Below are 17075 nucleotides of genomic sequence, written 5' to 3' on the forward strand. Positions count from 1 at the left end.
AGGTAAGAGTATGTGACTAGAAGGTAAGTGTAGGTAACTAGAAGGTAGGAGTATGAAACTAGAAGGTAAGAGTATGTAACTAGAAGGTAAGAGTAGTTAACTAGAAGGTAAATGTAGGTAAGTGTATGTGACTAGAAGGTAAGTGTAAGTAACTTGAAGGTAAGTGTATGTGACTAGAAGGTAAGTGTAGGTAACTAGAAGGTAAGAGTATGTGACTAGAAGGTAAGAGTAGGTGACTAGAATGTAAGAGTAGTTAACTAGAAGGTAAGAGTAGTTAACTAGAAGGTAAGAGTATGTGACTAGAAGGTAAGTGTAGGTAACTAGAAGGTAAGAGTTGTGACTAGAAGGTAAGTGTAGGTAACTAGAAGGTAAGAGTATGTGACTAGAAGGTAAGAGTAGGTGACTAGAATGTAAGAGTAGTTAACTAGAAGGTAAGAGTTGTGACTAGAAGGTAAGTGTAGGTAACTAGAAGGTAAGAGTATGTGACTAGAAGGTAAGAGTAGGTGACTAGAATGTAAGAGTAGTTAACTAGAAGGTAAGAGTTGTGACTAGAATGTAAGAGTAGTTAACTAGAAGGTAAGAGTATGTGACTAGAAGGTAAGTGTAGGTAACTAGAAGGTAAGAGTATGTGACTAGAAGGTAAGAGTAGGTGACTAGAAGGCAAGAGTATGTGACTAGAAGGTAAGTGTAGGTAACTAGAAGGTAAGAGTTGTGACTAGAATGTAAGAGTAGTTAACTAGAAGGTAAGAGTATGTGACTAGAAGGTAAGTGTAGGTAACTAGAAGGTAAGAGTTGTGACTAGAATGTAAGAGTAGTTAACTAGAAGGTAAAAGTATGTGACTAGAAGGTAAGAGTATGTGACTAGAAGGTACCGTAAGTGTAGGTAACTAGAAGGTAAGAGTTGTGACTAGAATGTAAGAGTAGTTAACTAGAAGGTAAGAGTATGTGACTAGAAGGTAAGTGTAGGTAACTAGAAGGTAAGAGTATGTGACTAGAAGGTAAGAGTAGGTGACTAGAAGGCAAGAGTATGTGACTAGAAGGTAAGTGTAGGTAACTAGAAGGTAAGAGTTGTGACTAGAATGTAAGAGTAGTTAACTAGAAGGTAAGAGTATGTGACTAGAAGGTAAGTGTAGGTAACTAGAAGGTAAGAGTTGTGACTAGAATGTAAGAGTAGTTAACTAGAAGGTAAAAGTATGTGACTAGAAGGTAAGAGTATGTGACTAGAAGGTACCGTAAGTGTAGGTAACTAGAAGGTAAGAGTTGTGACTAGAATGTAAGAGTAGTTAACTAGAAGGTAAGAGTATGTGACTAGAAGGTAAGTGTAGGTAACTAGAAGGTAAGAGTATGTGACTAGAAGGTAAGAGTATGTGACTAGAAGGTAAGAGTAGGTGACTAGAAGGCAAGAGTATGTGACTAGAAGGTAAGTGTAGGTAACTAGAAGGTAAGAGTTCTGACTGTAAATGGCAGCAAATTTTGTTCAGGAGATAATTGCAGTTCTGGCATGTTACGTTTTTGTGCCTTTATTTTGAAGAGCCCACTCTTATTCTGTTACTTCCTTTATTGCTGATACTTGACTTCCTGCTGCCGTTCTGTCTGACTTCAACAGCATACTCACGTTACTCCAGGACTGGTAAAACACGCTGACAAAGATATATTTCTCATATTCTGTGTGAACATTTGTGAGAGGTTATTTTATTGTGCCTCGTGTTTGTGTTGTTTATATGTCACATTTAAGGAGAGTCACTCCGAGCTGTGTGTGGAAGCTAAGCTAACTAGCGGAGCAAACTTAGCGCCCTTGGAAGCGGAAGGAGGTAGGAGGAGACTAATGGTTTTATTTGTTGTAAAACAAGTGGTTCATTTCATTTAAAACAAACGGGAAAATGTCAGTATTTGTATTTAAATAAGAGCTGTAACTTGTAATTAAGCTTAATTCATGTGAAAATTCATTATTTAAGTTTACTAAAAAGATTTGTTTATAAGTTTGAAAATGTAAACATGATTTATGTATTGTTTGTGGAAATATGGCATTTGTATTTTCTGTCCATCTTCATAGTTTTCACGGTGTCAAAATTGTGAGGAGAAAAGGAGGAGAGAATTAAAGTTGCACCAGTCGAAGCTCTCTGCATCTTGTGTCATTAATCCAAGTGGGCCGCTACAGTGACTAGAATGTAAGAGTAGTTAACTAGAAGGTAAGAGTATGTGACTAGAAGGTAAGTGTAGGTAACTTGAAGGTAAGAGTATGTGACTAGAAGGTAAGAGTAGTTAACTAGAAGGTAAGAGTATGTGACTAGAAGATAAGTGTAGGTAACTTGAAGGTAAGAGTATGTGACTAGAAGGTAAGAGTAGTTAACTAGAAGGTAAATGTAGGTAAGTGTATGTAACTAGAAGGTAAGTGTATGTGACTAGAAGGTAAGTGTAGGTAACTAGAAAGTAAGAGTATGTGACTAGAAGGTAAGAGTAGGTGACTAGAAGGTAAGAGTAGTTAACTAGAAGGTAAATGTAGGTAAGTGTATGTAACTAGAAGGTAAGTGTAAGTAACTTGAAGGTAAGTGTATGTGACTAGAAGGTAAGTGTATGTGACTAGAAGGTAAGTGTAGGTAACTAGAAAGTAAGAGTATGTGACTAGAAGGTAAGAGTAGGTGACTAAAAGGTAAGAGTAGGTGACTAGAAGGTAATAGTATGTGACTAGAAGGTAAGTGTAGGTAACTAGAAGGCAAGTGTAGGTAACTAGAAGGTAAGAGTATGTGACTAGAAGGTAAGTGTAGGTAACTAGAAGGTAAGCGTTGTGACTAGAATGTAAGAGTAGTTAACTAGAAGGTAAGAGTATGTGACTAGAAGGTAAGTGTAGGTAACTTGAAGGTAAGAGTATGTGACTAGAAGGTAAGAGTAGTTAACTAGAAGGTAAATGTAGGTAAGTGTATGTAACTAGAAGGTAAGTGTAAGTGACTTGAAGGTAAGTGTATGTGACTAGAAGGTAAGTGTATGTGACTAGAAGGTAAGTGTAGGTAACTAGAAAGTAAGAGTATGTGACTAGAAGGTAAGAGTAGGTGACTAGAAGGTAAGAGTAGGTGACTAGAAGGTAAGTGTAGGTGACTAGAAGGTAAGAGTAGGTGACTAGAAGGTAATAGTATGTGACTAGAAGGTAAGTGTAGGTAACTAGAAGGTAAGAGTATGTGACTAGAAGGTAAGTGTAGGTAACTAGAAGGTAAGCGTTGTGACTAGAATGTAAGAGTAGTTAACTAGAAGGTAAGAGTATGTGACTAGAAGGTAAGTGTAGGTAACTTGAAGGTAAGAGTATGTGACTAGAAGGTAAGAGTAGTTAACTAGAAGGTAAATGTAGGTAAGTGTATGTGACTAGAAGGTAAGTGTAAGTAACTTGAAGGTAAGTGTATGTGACTAGAAGGTAAGTGTATGTGACTAGAAGGTAAGTGTAGGTAACTAGAAAGTAAGAGTATGTGACTAGAAGGTAAGAGTAGGTGACTAGAAGGTAAGAGTAGGTGACTAGAAGGTAAGTGTAGGTGACTAGAAGGTAAGAGTAGGTGACTAGAAGGTAATAGTATGTGACTAGAAGGTAAGTGTAGGTAACTAGAAGGCAAGTGTAGGTAACTAGAAGGTAAGAGTATGTGACTAGAAAGTAAGTGTAGGTAACTAGAAGGTAAGCGTTGTGACTAGAATGTAAGAGTAGTTAACTAGAAGGTAAGAGTATGTGACTAGAAGGTAAGTGTAGGTAACTTGAAGGTAAGAGTATGTGACTAGAAGGTAAGAGTAGTTAACTAGAAGGTAAGTGTATGTGACTAGAAGGTAAGTGTAGGTAACTAGAAAGTAAGAGTATGTGACTAGAAGGTAAGAGTAGGTGACTAGAAGGTAAGAGTAGTTAACTAGAAGGTAAATGTAGGTAAGTGTATGTAACTAGAAGGTAAGTGTAAGTAACTTGAAGGTAAGTGTATGTGACTAGAAGGTAAGTGTATGTGACTAGAAGGTAAGTGTAGGTAACTAGAAAGTAAGAGTATGTGACTAGAAGGTAAGAGTAGGTGACTAGAAGGTAAGAGTAGGTGACTAGAAGGTAAGTGTAGGTGACTAGAAGGTAAGAGTAGGTGACTAGAAGGTAATAGTATGTGACTAGAAGGTAAGTGTAGGTAACTAGAAGGCAAGTGTAGGTAACTAGAAGGTAAGAGTATGTGACTAGAAGGTAAGTGTAGGTAACTAGAAGGTAAGCGTTGTGACTAGAATGTAAGAGTAGTTAACTAGAAGGTAAGAGTATGTGACTAGAAGGTAAGTGTAGGTAACTTGAAGGTAAGAGTATGTGACTAGAAGGTAAGAGTAGTTAACTAGAAGGTAAATGTAGGTAAGTGTATGTGACTAGAAGGTAAGTGTAAGTAACTTGAAGGTAAGTGCATGTGACTAGAAGGTAAGTGTATGTGACTAGAAGGTAAGTGTAGGTAACTAGAAAGTAAGAGTATGTGACTAGAAGGTAAGAGTAGGTGACTAGAAGGTAAGAGTAGGTGACTAGAAGGTAAGTGTAGGTGACTAGAAGGTAAGAGTAGGTGACTAGAAGGTAATAGTATGTGACTAGAAGGTAAGTGTAGGTAACTAGAAGGCAAGTGTAGGTAACTAGAAGGTAAGAGTATGTGACTAGAAGGTAAGTGTAGGTAACTAGAAGGTAAGCGTTGTGACTAGAATGTAAGAGTAGTTAACTAGAAGGTAAGAGTATGTGACTAGAAGGTAAGTGTGGGTAACTTGAAGGTAAGAGTATGTGACTAGAAGGTAAGAGTAGTTAACTAGAAGGTAAATGTAGGTAAGTGTATGTGACTAGAAGGTAAGTGTAAGTAACTTGAAGGTAAGTGTATGTGACTAGAAGGTAAGTGTATGTGACTAGAAGGTAAGTGTATGTGACTAGACGGTAAGTGTAGGTAACTAGAAGGTACAACTATGTAAAAAAAGATTGAAAGTAGGTAAATAAAGGTCACAAGAAGGTTAAAAAAAGGTTACAAGTCGGTAACGAGAAGGTAAAAAAGATATCAAGTACTGTACATAAAAGTAGGTAACTAGAAGGTTAAAAAGAGATAAAGTACAGTACAGTATGTAAAAGGAGGTAAATAGAAGATTAAAGTAGGTAACTAGGTCACAAATAGGTTAAAAAAAAAGGTAACTTGAAGGCAAAAAAGTAGCTAAAAGAAGCACAAAATAGGTAAATAGAAAGTAGAAAAAAAAAGATTGAAAGTCGGTAAACAGTAGGTAAATAAAGGTCACAAGTAGGTTAACAAAAGGTGAAAAGGGGGTAAATAGAAGATAAAAGTAGTAAGTAAAATGAGGTAAATAGAAGATAAAATAGTAAGTAAAAAGAAGTAATTAGAAGATAAAAGTAGGTAAAAAAAAAGGTTAAAAAAAAAAGAAAAGAAAAAAAGGTAAAAGAAGGATTAAGCACAATAATGAGAGGCCGAGATAAAAGAAAACATCTGCTCACTAATTGTGAAAAATCAAAATAAGGCTTGTGTTTATCCAGCTACACACACACACACACACACACACACACACACACACACACACACACACACACACACACACACACACACACACACACACACACACACACAATTTGTGTGACAGTCCACTCACGGAGCGGCGCCAGCAGCTCGGAGCGACGCTGGCTGTACTCCAATTCCAGGCTGTTGTAGCGCTCCTGCTGGCCACCAGGGGGCGCCGGCTGCAGGGAGTGGAGCTGGGCCACGTAACCGCCCAGGTAGAAGTCCAACAGCGCCACCAGCTGCTCGCACAAAACGCTGCGCAGCTCCGAGTCGGCGTGCGGGTACATGGAGCGCAGGATGAGCTCGTGTTGGCGCGAGATGACCGCACGCACGCCGCCCAGCGCTGGAGGAGTAGGCGGAGCCGAGATCAGACGTGTGGGCGGAGCAGCCGCCTGAGACCCTCACCTGTCCACGGGATGTACTCTGGTTCTGCAGCGGCCTTCTCAGAAGCTCTGTACACGGACGCCTTGGTCTCTCGGTACTGACCCGCAGCATGAAGCATGTCCTGCAACATCACGATGATTGGTCTTCTTGTCACCAGGCAGACGCCGCTAAGGCTGCAGCTAACGATTATTTTTCTATCGATTAATCTACAGATTATTTTTTCGATTAATCGGTTAATCTATAGATTATTTTTTTGATTAATCTATAGATTATATTTCCTTTTACGGATTATTTTTTTTATTTAAAATGAAGATGAAAAAATAAATTTAGGCCAGTTTTTTCAAAAGGCATGACTTACTTACAAAAAAAAAGTATGGCCACTCAGTCAACATTGACAACAACATGACAAAATAATATTCTGTAACAATGTAAACATTTAAAACTTTTAACATTTAACAAAATGAATAGTATCTTATTTGCTTTTTAATGTGGAAATATAAAAGTAAACATCCAGTGCAAATCTTAATCTTCTGCAATAGTATAAGCATTTCAAAAGTAAAAGTATTGCTTATTTTGCTTTAAAATGTACAAAAATAAAGATAAACATCCAATACAAAAAAGTGCAAAACGAAATATTCTGTAACAGTGTAAACATTTCAACAAAAGTACAATTATTGCTTATTTTGCTTAATAACACAACAATGATAGTATGATTAAAGTGAAAGTTAATTGTTGGTTTGTACATAGTATATGTAACTGTTAATGTTGTAAAAGGTATTTGCACAACTAATTAACGTTAGCGTCTTTGTAAACACTGAACAGGCACGCCAAACGCGCCTCTCAGAGCGAAACGGTGTTTTAGTTTATGAATTTACAACGCAGATACAAATGACACATTTGTGTTTTTGTGTAATGATGACAACGTATACTCACGCGGACGATTGACTAGTTGATGGTGATGGCAAGAACGCTGTCGGGTGTTTTCTTTTCAAATGTTCCATCATAGCCGTTGTGCTGCTATGATAGGCCATTTCCGCTCGACACAGTGTGCATACAACAACTGTCAAGTGTTTTGCTTTTTTCGCTGTGCTTATCCCACACTTGACTAACGAGACAGCTGTTCGCCGCTACAACATTATTAGGCCGTTTATTGAAATACTCCCACACTTTTGACGACTTTTGGCGTGCTTTTTTTCCCCTCGCTCGCACCGCTCGCATCGTCTGCTTTGCGCTCCGCCATGACGGTAGTGTGACGTAAATATGCGACGCATCGACGCACAAAAACGGCGTCGACGTATTTACGTAACCGATGACGTCGACTACGTCGACGCGTCGTTTCAGCCTTAGACGCCGCCAACACTCACCTTGATGATGGCGTTGACGGTCAGAACCACCTCGGCCCACTGCACCGAGTCCACCGGGTTCTCCCGCACGCTCCTCTCCTCCTCTTCCAGCAGACAATCAAAGATGGAGGAAATTTGCGACACCTGTGGCACACACACACACACACACACACACACACACACGTGACATGTGAGCGCCGCCTGCGACCACACGGGGGCTTCTGTTCGCTCACCTCCCTGAAGAAGACGTCGGCCACGGTGAGGCTGGGGGGCACGCTGCAGTTCTTCCTGCGCAGCGCGGCGCTGATGGCCCCGTTGACCAGCTCGCCGTGCTTGCTGTGCTGGTTCTTCAGAACCATGGCCGCCTGCAGCTTCTCGGCGTGCTCGCACAGCAGCAGCCGCGTCGCCGTGGGAGACGAGCGCACCGTCACCTGACCCAGTCGGTCCAGCAGGCCCACCTGGCGACCCGGTCGGTTAGTGAAGCGTCACGTGACTCTGGAGACGCTGGGCGTGTACCTGCAGCAGGAAGTCCATGAAGCAGCTGTGGGCCTTCATCTTGTCCTCCAGCTGGTGCAGGATGATGAGCGACGTCAGCGGGAAGCCAACGCTCTCTGCAACCATCAGGACCACAACACTTCAATACACAATTATTACATACAAAACACAACAATTACATGCAAAATAATAACCAATAATGACATGTAAAACACCACAATAAAAAATAATTGCATACACAACAATGACATACACAATATACAATAATGATATACAAAACACAACAGTGACATACACAATATTATACAATAATGACATACAAAACAAAAATTATACAAAAAACAATGAAATACAAAATACAACAATTCAATACAAAATAATAAACAATGACATACAAAAAACAATGACAGACACAATAATATACAATAATGACATACAAACAACAATGACATGCAAAATAAAACAATTCAATACAAAAGAATAAACAATGACATACAACAAAACAATGACAGACACAATAATATACAACAAAGACATACAAAACACGACAATGACAAAACAAAACAATGACATACAAAATAATAAACAATGACATGCAAAACTACAATTATACAAAAAACAATGACATGCAAAATAGAACAATTCAATACAAAATAATAAACAATTCCATACAAAACAATGACATACAAAATAATGTACAATAATGACAGGCAAAACAATTCTACAAAAAAACAATGACATGCAAAACACGACAATGACATACAAAACAACAATTCTACAAAAAATTATTGCATGCAAAACACAACAATGACATACAAAACAACAATTATACAAAAAACAATGACATGCAAAATAAAACAATTCAATACAAAATAATAAACAATGACATACAACAAAACAATGACAGACACAATAATATACAACAAAGACATACAAAACACGACAATGACATACAAAACAAAGACATACAAAATAATAAACAACAATGACATGCAAAACTACAATTATACAAAAAACAATGACATGCAAAATACAACAATTCAATACAAAATAATAAACAATAATTCCATACAAAACAATGACATACAAAATAATATACAATGACATACAAAACACAACAATGACATACAAAATAATGTACAATAATGACAGGCAAAACAATTAGACAAAAAACAATGACATGCAAAACACGACAATGACATACAAAGCAACAATTCTACAAAAAATGATTGCATGCAAAACACAACAATGACATACAAAACAACAATTATACAAATAACAATGAAATGCAAATTACAACAATTCAATACAAAATAATGAACAATGACATACAAAACAACAATTATACAAAAAATGATTGCATGCAAAACACAACAATGACATGGCATGCATTCATAGACAACATAAACTTAAACCCTCAAGCATGCGTTCATAGACGACAACATAAACTTCAACCCTCAAGCATGCGTTCATAGACGACAACATAAACTTCAAGCCTCAAGCATGCATTCATAGACAACATAAACTTCAACCCTCAAGCATGCGTTCATAGACCACAACATAAACTTCAATTCTCAAGCATGCGTTCATAGACAACATAAACTTCAAGCCTCAAGCATGCGTTCATAGACCACAACATAAACTTCAACCCTCAAGCATGCGTTCTTAGACGACAACATAAACTAAAATCCTCAAGCATGCATTCATAGACAACATAAACTTCAGTCCTCAAGCATGCGTTCATAGACCACAACATAAACTTCAATTCTCAAGCATGCGTTCATAGACAACATAAACTTCAACCCTCAAGCATGCGTTCATAGACAACATAAACTTCAATCCTCAAGCATGCATTCATAGACCACAACATAAACTTCAATTCTCAAGCATGCGTTCATAGACAACATAAACTTCAACCCTCAAGCATGCGTTCATAGACAACATAAACTTCAATCCTCAAGCATGCGTTCATAGACAACATAAACTTCCATCCTCAAGCATGCATTCATAGACGACAACATAAACCTCAACCCTCAAGCATGTGTTCATAGACAACATAAACTTCAAGCCTCAAGCATGCGTTCATAGACAACAACATAAACTTCAAGCCTCAAGCATGCGTTCATAGACAACATAAACTTCAATCCTCAAGCATGCGTTCATAGAGAACAAACTTTAATCCCCAAGCATGTGTTCATAGACAACAAACTTCAATCTCAAGCATGCGTTCATAGACGACAACATACACTTCAAACCTCAAGCATGCGTTCATAGACAACAAACTTCAACCCTCAAGCATGCGTTCATAGACCACAACATAAACTTCAATTCTCAAGCATGCGTTCATAGACAACATAAACTTCAACCCTCAAGCATGCGTTCATAGACGACAACATAAACTTCAATTCTCAAGCATGCATTCATAGACGACAACATAAACTTCAATGCTCAAGCATGCGTTCATAGACAACATAAACTTCAAGCCTCAAGCATGCGTTCATAGACAACATAAACTTCAATCCTCAAGCATGCGTTCATAGACAACATAAACTTCACTCCTCAAGCATGCGTTCATAGACAACATAAACTTCAAGCCTCAAGCATGCGTTCATAGACTACAACATAAACTTCAATCCTCAAGCATGCATTCATAGACAACATAAACTTCAACCCTCAAGCATGCGTTCATAGACCACAACATAAACTTCAATTCTCAAGCATGCATTCATAGACAACATAAACTTCAACCCTCAAGTATGCGTTCATAGACAACATAAACTTCCATCCTCAAGCATGCGTTCATAGACAACAAACTTTAATCCCCAAGCATGTGTTCATAGACAACAAACTTCAATCCTCAAGCATGCGTTCATAGACGACAACATAAACTTCAATCCTCAAGCATGCGTTCATAGACAACATAAACTTCAATTCTCAAGCATGCGTTCATAGACAAACTTTAATCCCCAAGCATGTGTTCATAGACAACAAACTTCAACCCTCAAGCATGCGTTCATAGACAACAAACTTCAACCCTCAAGCATGCGTTCATAGACAACAAACTTCAATCCTCAAGCATGCGTTCATAGACAACATAAACTTCAACCTCAAGTATGCGTTCATAGACGACAACATAAACTTCAACCCTCAAGCATGCGTTCATAGAAAACAAACTTCAACCCTCAAGCATGCGTTCATAGACAACAAACTTCAACCCTCAAGCATGCGTTCATAGACAACAAACTTCAATCCTCAAGCATGCGTTCATAGACAACATAAACTTCAACCTCAAGTATGCGTTCATAGACGACAACATAAACTTCAACCCTCAAGCATGCGTTCATAGAAAACAAACTTCAATCCTCAAGCATGCGTTCATAGACCACAACATAAACTTCAAGCCTCAAGCATGCATTCATAGACGACAACATAAACGTCAATCCTCAAGCATGCGTTTATAGACAACATAAACTTCAATCCTCAAGCATGCGTTCATAGACAACATAAACTTCAACCCTCAAGCATGCGTTCATAGACAACAAACTTTAATCCCCAAGCATGTGTTCATAGACAACAAACTTCAATCCTCAAGCATGCGTTCATAGACAACAAACTTCAAGCCTCAAGCATGCGTTCATAGACAACAAACTTCAAACCTCAAGCATGCGTTCATAGACAACAAACTTCAAACCTCAAGCATGCGTTCATAGACAACTTAAACTTCAAACCTCAAGCATGCGTTCATAGACAACAAACTTCAATCATCAAGCATGCGTTCATAGACAACTTAAACTTCAATCCTCAAGCATGCGTTCATAGACGACAAGATAAACTTCAACCTCACCGTCAGGCACCGACTCGGCCCAGCGGGGGTCGGAGGCGGGGTAGTCGTCCAGCAGGTCCAGGTTGATCCGGGTCACCATGGCGTCCAGCTCGCCTCCTTCGCAGCCAGCGGGGAAAAGCTCATCGGTGAGCGTCTGAGCACCCAGAAGATCATTGCTGAGGATGAAGACCACGTGGTCATTATTGTTTAGCTCCATGACCAAATATTACAGCAAAAAGTTAGTCTGGTACCGGCAGAACTGCAGGAACGCTGCCTTCAGGAGCTTGGGTTTGTCCTCCTGAGCTACAAGTTCAGCTCGACCGTGCTGCTCCATCATGGACACCTTTAGCAGAACAACAATCAGCATGAAGGCTGCAGAAGACTTCATTTTGGCGCTCTACCTCCGGCGCCGCCGCCAGAGACGAGCACAGGGAGTCTTCCACGGTCTCCGGCAGGATGGAGGCGCTCTCCCGGGCCACCACCGCCACCAGGCCGCTGTTCTGAGAGAAGAAGACGGGCAGGTTGGCGCAGCAGCCGCCCCCGCGCACGCCGTCACCTGCGGGGACACCACATGGTCACGTCCGAGGTCATCGGGGGCCTCTGGAGCGCGAGGAGCCCACCGGGTGAGTTGAAAGGGATCCTCTCGTCGGGAAGACCCCCTCGGCTGCTTCCTGTGGAGCAGGCGAAGACCAGCTCCTCGTTGTAGAGGAAGGCGGTGAGGCCGGGGTAAGGCGGCAGCAAGAGACGTGTGGCGTGCAGCTCGGCTTCGCTCTGGCAAAACACCGTGGATACCCGTTAGCGCCGTTGCTATGGCGACCGGAAGCCCAATGGGAGCTGACCTGGAAGGCAGGGTTGTATTTGGTGACCTCCACAGTGAACTGGTTGGAGACGGTGGTGCCCAAGTCCTGCAAGGTGACCAGGCAGAAGTAGACGAGGCAGGGGGTGTCGGCCGGGTGCCAGGCGGCCACCAGGAGCACCAAGCCGGCCCTGGAAGCACAGCAGGCGGCTCGGTTTGGACTTGACATGCTTAAAAAACACAGCTGAAGAAGACGACCACTCACTGGCTGAGCTTCATGTCCAAAAAGCTCACGTTGATGCCGTCACGCATCTCCTCGTAGTTGCTCTCGGAGCCCTGGTGGAGGAGGCGGCACAAACATCACAACATCTCATAAAAACATTGAGCGTTTCAAATAATGCTAACATTTTATACTATTATATGAGCTCTATATGTACGTTTTAACCTGAAAGGATGCATGCTAATGTTACCATGCTAACATTAGCATGCTAAAATTTATATGCACACTAAAAACCAAAAACTAGTTAGCATACTTCCAATATGGCATCAAGTAATAGAATTCATAATTAACAGGGTTAAAACATAAAAAATTTAATAAAAAAATTGTGGAGTTACAAAATGTGTGAATTGAGGCACTAGAAAAGATTGGCCATTTATTTTAATGGGAATTTCCTGGAGTTTTTTTTTTTTTTAAATAAACTCAGAAAATTGGTAGTTTGAATGTCCAGGATGAGTGAAATGTGTTAATGGTTCATATCGTTTGTGGAATTTAAAAAAGTCGGGAATTGAGGAACTTGAAAAGATTGTCCATTTGTTTCAATGGGAATTTCCTGGAGTTTTTTTTAATTTTTTTAAATAAATTCAGAAAATTTGTAGTTTGAATGTCCAGGATGAGTGAAATGTGTTAAGGGTTCATATCGTTTGTGGACTTAGAAAATGTGGGAATTGAGGAACTTGAAAAGATTGTCCATTTATTTCAATAAGAACTTCCTGGAGTTTTTTTTTTTTTTATTGAACTCAGAAAATTGGTCGTTTAAATTTCCAGGATGAGTGAAATGTGTTAATGGGTCGTATCATTTGTGGAATTGAAAAATGCGGGAATTGAGGAACTTGAAAAGATTGTCCATTTGTTTCAATGGGAATTTCCTGGAGTTTTTTATTTTTTTAAATAAATTCAGAAAATTTGTAGTTTGAATGTCCAGGATGAGTGAAATGTGTTAAGGGTTCATATCGTTTGTGGACTTAGAAAATGTGGGAATTGAGAAACTTGAAAAGATTGTCCATTTATTTCAATAAGAACTTCCTGGAGTTTTTATTTTTTATTTTTTTTATTGAACTCAGAAAATTGGTCGTTTAAATTTCCAGGATGAGTGAAATGTGTTAATGGGTCGTATCATTTGTGGAATTGAAAAATGCGGGAATTGAGGAACTTGAAAAGATTGTCCATTTATTTCAATGGGAATTTCCTGGAGTTTTTTTTTATATTAAACTCAGAAAATTGGTAGTTGGAATGTCCAGGATGAGTGAAATGCGTTAAGGGTTCGTATCGTTTGTGAAGTTAGAAAATGTGGGAATTGAGGAACTTGAAAAGATTGTCCATTTGTTTCAATGGGAATTTCCTGGAGTTTTTTTTTTTTAAATAAACTCAGAAAATTTGTAGTTTGAATGTCCAGGATGAGAGAAATATGTTAAGGGTTCGCATCGTTTGTGGAGTTAGAAAATGTGGGAATTGACAAACTTGAAAAGATTGTCCGTTTATATTAATGGGAATTTCCTGGAGTTTTTTTATTGAACACAAAAAATTGGTAGTTTGAATGTCCAGAATGAGTGAAATGTGTGAATGGTTCGTATTGTTTGTGGAATTTTAAAAAGTCGGGAGTTGAGGAACTTGAAAATATTGTCCATTTATTTCATTGGGAATTTCCTAGAGTTGTTTTTTTATTGAACTCAGACAATTGGTTGTTTAAATTTCCAGAATGAGTGAAATGTGTTAAGGGTTCATATCGTTTCTGGACTTAGAAAATGTGGGAATTGAGGAACTTAAAAAGATTGTCCATTTGTTTCAATGGGAATTTCCTGCAGTTTTTTCCCCCCATCAAACTCAGAAAATTGGTAGTTTGAATGTCCAGGATGAGTGAAATGTGTTAATGGATCGTATTATTTTTGGAATTGAAAAATGTGGAAATTGTGGAACTTGCAAAGATAGTCAATTTTTTTAAATGGGAATTTCCAGGAGTTTTTTTCCCATTAAACTCAGAAAATTGGTAGTTTAAATGTCCAGGATGAGTGAAATGTGTTAAGGCTTCGTATCGTTTGTGGAATTAGAAAATGTGGGAATTGAGGAACTTGAAAAGATTGTCCATTTGTTTCAATGGGAATTTCCTGGAGTTTTTTTAAAATCAAATTTAGAAAATTGGTAGTTTAATTGTCCAGAATGAGTGAAATGTGTTAATGGTTCATATCGTTTGTGGAATTTAAAAAAGTCGGGAATTGAGGAACTTGAAAAGATTGTCCGTTTGTTTCAATGGGAATTTCCTGGAGTTTTTTTTATAAAATTCAGAAAATTGGTAGTTTGAATGTCCAGGATGTGTGAAATGTGTAAATGGTTCGTACCATTTGTGGAATTGAAAAATGTGGAAATTGTAGAACTTGCAAAGATAGTCCATTTGTTTTAATGGGAATTTCCAGGAGTTTTTTTTTTTTTATTAAACTCAGAAAATTAGTACCGTAGTTTGAATGTCTAGATGAGTGAAATGTGTTAAGGGTTCGTATCGTTTGTGGAGTTAAAAAATGTGAGAATTGAGGAACTTGAAAAGATTGTCCATTTATTTTAATGGGAATTTCCTGGAGTTTTTTTTTTTTATTAAACTCAGAAAATTGGTAGTTTGAATGTCCAGGATGAGTGAAAAGTGTGAATGGTTCGTATCGTTTGTGGAGTTAGAAAATGTGGGAATTGAGAAACTTGAAAAGATTGTCCATTTATTTCAATGGGAATTTCCTGAAGTTCTTTTTTTTTATCAAACTCAGAAAATTGGTAGTTGGAATGTCCAGGATGAGTGAAATGTGTTAAGGGTTCGTATCGATTGTGGAGTTAGAAAATGTGGGAATTAAGAAACTTGCAAAGATTGTCCTTTTGTTTCAGTTGGAATTTCCTGGAGTTTTTTTATTAAACTCAGAAAATTGGTAGTTTGAATGTCCAGGATGAGTGAAATGTGTTAATGGTTCATATCGTTTGTGGAATTTTAAAAAGTTGGAATTGTGGAACTTGCAAAGATTGTCCATTTGGTTCAATGGGAATTTCCTGGAGTTTTTTTTTTTTTTTGTTAAACTCAGAAAATTGGTAGTTTGAATGTCCAGGATGAGTGAAATGTGTTAAGGGTTCGTATCGTTTGTGGAGTTAGAAAATGTGGGAATTGAGAAACTTGCAAAGATTGTCAAATTGTTTCAATTGGAATTTCCTGGAGTTTTCTTTATTAAACTCAGAAAATTGGTCGTTTAAATTTCCAGGATGAGTGAAATGTGTTAGTGGGTCGTATCATTTGTGGAACTGAAAAATTTGGAAATTGTGGAACATGCAAAGATAGTCCATTTGTTTCAATTGGAATTTCCAGGATTTTTTATTTTTTTTATTAAACTCAGAATATTGGTGGTTTGAATGTCCAGGATGAGTGAAATGTGTTAATTGTTCATGTTATTTGTGTAATTGAAAAATGTGGGAATTGTGGAACTTGAAAAGATTGTCCATGTATTTTAATGGGAATTTCCTGGAGGTTTTTTTTTATTAAACTCAGAAAATTGGTAGTTTAATTGTCCAGAATGAGTGAAATGTGTTAATGGTTCACATCGTTTGTGGAATTTTTAAAAAGTCAGGAATTGAGCAACTTGAAAAGATTGTCCATTTATGTGAACGGGAATTTCCAGGAAATTTGGGTATTTCAGGAAAACTGGGAGTTTTTTGGACTACGGAAAATAGCACAAATACACCTGAATGAACTGAATTTTTAGGGAAACATTTTTACTTTTGTGGCAGGCAGGATGTTAGCTTCTTAGCGCTAGGCGTGTTAGCCACAAGCCAGTGGTTAATTGAGAAGATGAAAATGGTGATTAATTTAACCTCTTAAGGCCCAAGCTGTTTGTTTACATGCTTTTTTTTATTTCTCTTTGCTATATGGGCTTATTGGACCCTAATTAGAATAAAAACTAAGAATCATCTTTGGATATGATGTACTTAGTCCATAAGTACACAAACGTGTACTTCATGTTTAGTGACATGCTCATTCTTATTTCTACACTTTTTTCCCCCAAATTCCATTGTATATTATACTATTCTGACACCACCAGATGGCAGTATAAGTGTCCACATAAATGGCCATAAGACCCCAATTCAGTAGTGTACACAATTTTGGAAATAAGAGCTAAAAGGTGCTGTCCACGCATGTGGCCACTAAGGCTTTAGATAACACACAAATACTAAGAAAGTGGACTTTTCCAGCTGAGTGGACAAAAGGCTTCTGATTGGCTGGTCTACTGACCCAGATGGCGTCGGCGACGCTCTCGGTCAGAGCTCGCTGGGCGTCCCAGCTGATCGTCTGCTGCTCCGAGCTCACGTCCACTTCCCATTTGCTTAGGCGGGAACCGGTCAGCGTGTAGAGGCTGCTGGCTCCGCCCACCCACAGCACGCTGTGGAGCTGCAACAACAACAACAACAA

General features: G+C 38.6%; 1 protein-coding gene across 1 annotated transcript in view; it reads right to left on the reverse strand.

Annotated features, from left to right (window-relative positions):
* The window catches only part of nup133 (nucleoporin 133), a 65858-nt gene that overhangs the window by 20069 nt on the left and 28714 nt on the right, over positions 1-17075 (reverse strand). The window contains exons 6-17 of the mRNA XM_061984597.2: positions 16899-17054; positions 12632-12702; positions 12410-12557; positions 12191-12341; positions 11972-12126; positions 11822-11913; positions 11592-11746; positions 7769-7863; positions 7486-7710; positions 7274-7396; positions 5931-6030; positions 5617-5868 (exon numbers count right to left, since the gene is read on the reverse strand). Of these exons, the coding sequence (XP_061840581.2) occupies positions 5617-5868; positions 5931-6030; positions 7274-7396; positions 7486-7710; positions 7769-7863; positions 11592-11746; positions 11822-11913; positions 11972-12126; positions 12191-12341; positions 12410-12557; positions 12632-12702; positions 16899-17054 (1723 nt within the window). The remainder of the gene's footprint in view (positions 1-5616; positions 5869-5930; positions 6031-7273; positions 7397-7485; positions 7711-7768; positions 7864-11591; positions 11747-11821; positions 11914-11971; positions 12127-12190; positions 12342-12409; positions 12558-12631; positions 12703-16898; positions 17055-17075) is intronic.

Source organism: Nerophis lumbriciformis, linkage group LG25, assembly GCF_033978685.3.
Source record: "Nerophis lumbriciformis linkage group LG25, RoL_Nlum_v2.1, whole genome shotgun sequence".
NCBI classification, from domain to species: Eukaryota; Metazoa; Chordata; class Actinopteri; order Syngnathiformes; family Syngnathidae; genus Nerophis; species Nerophis lumbriciformis.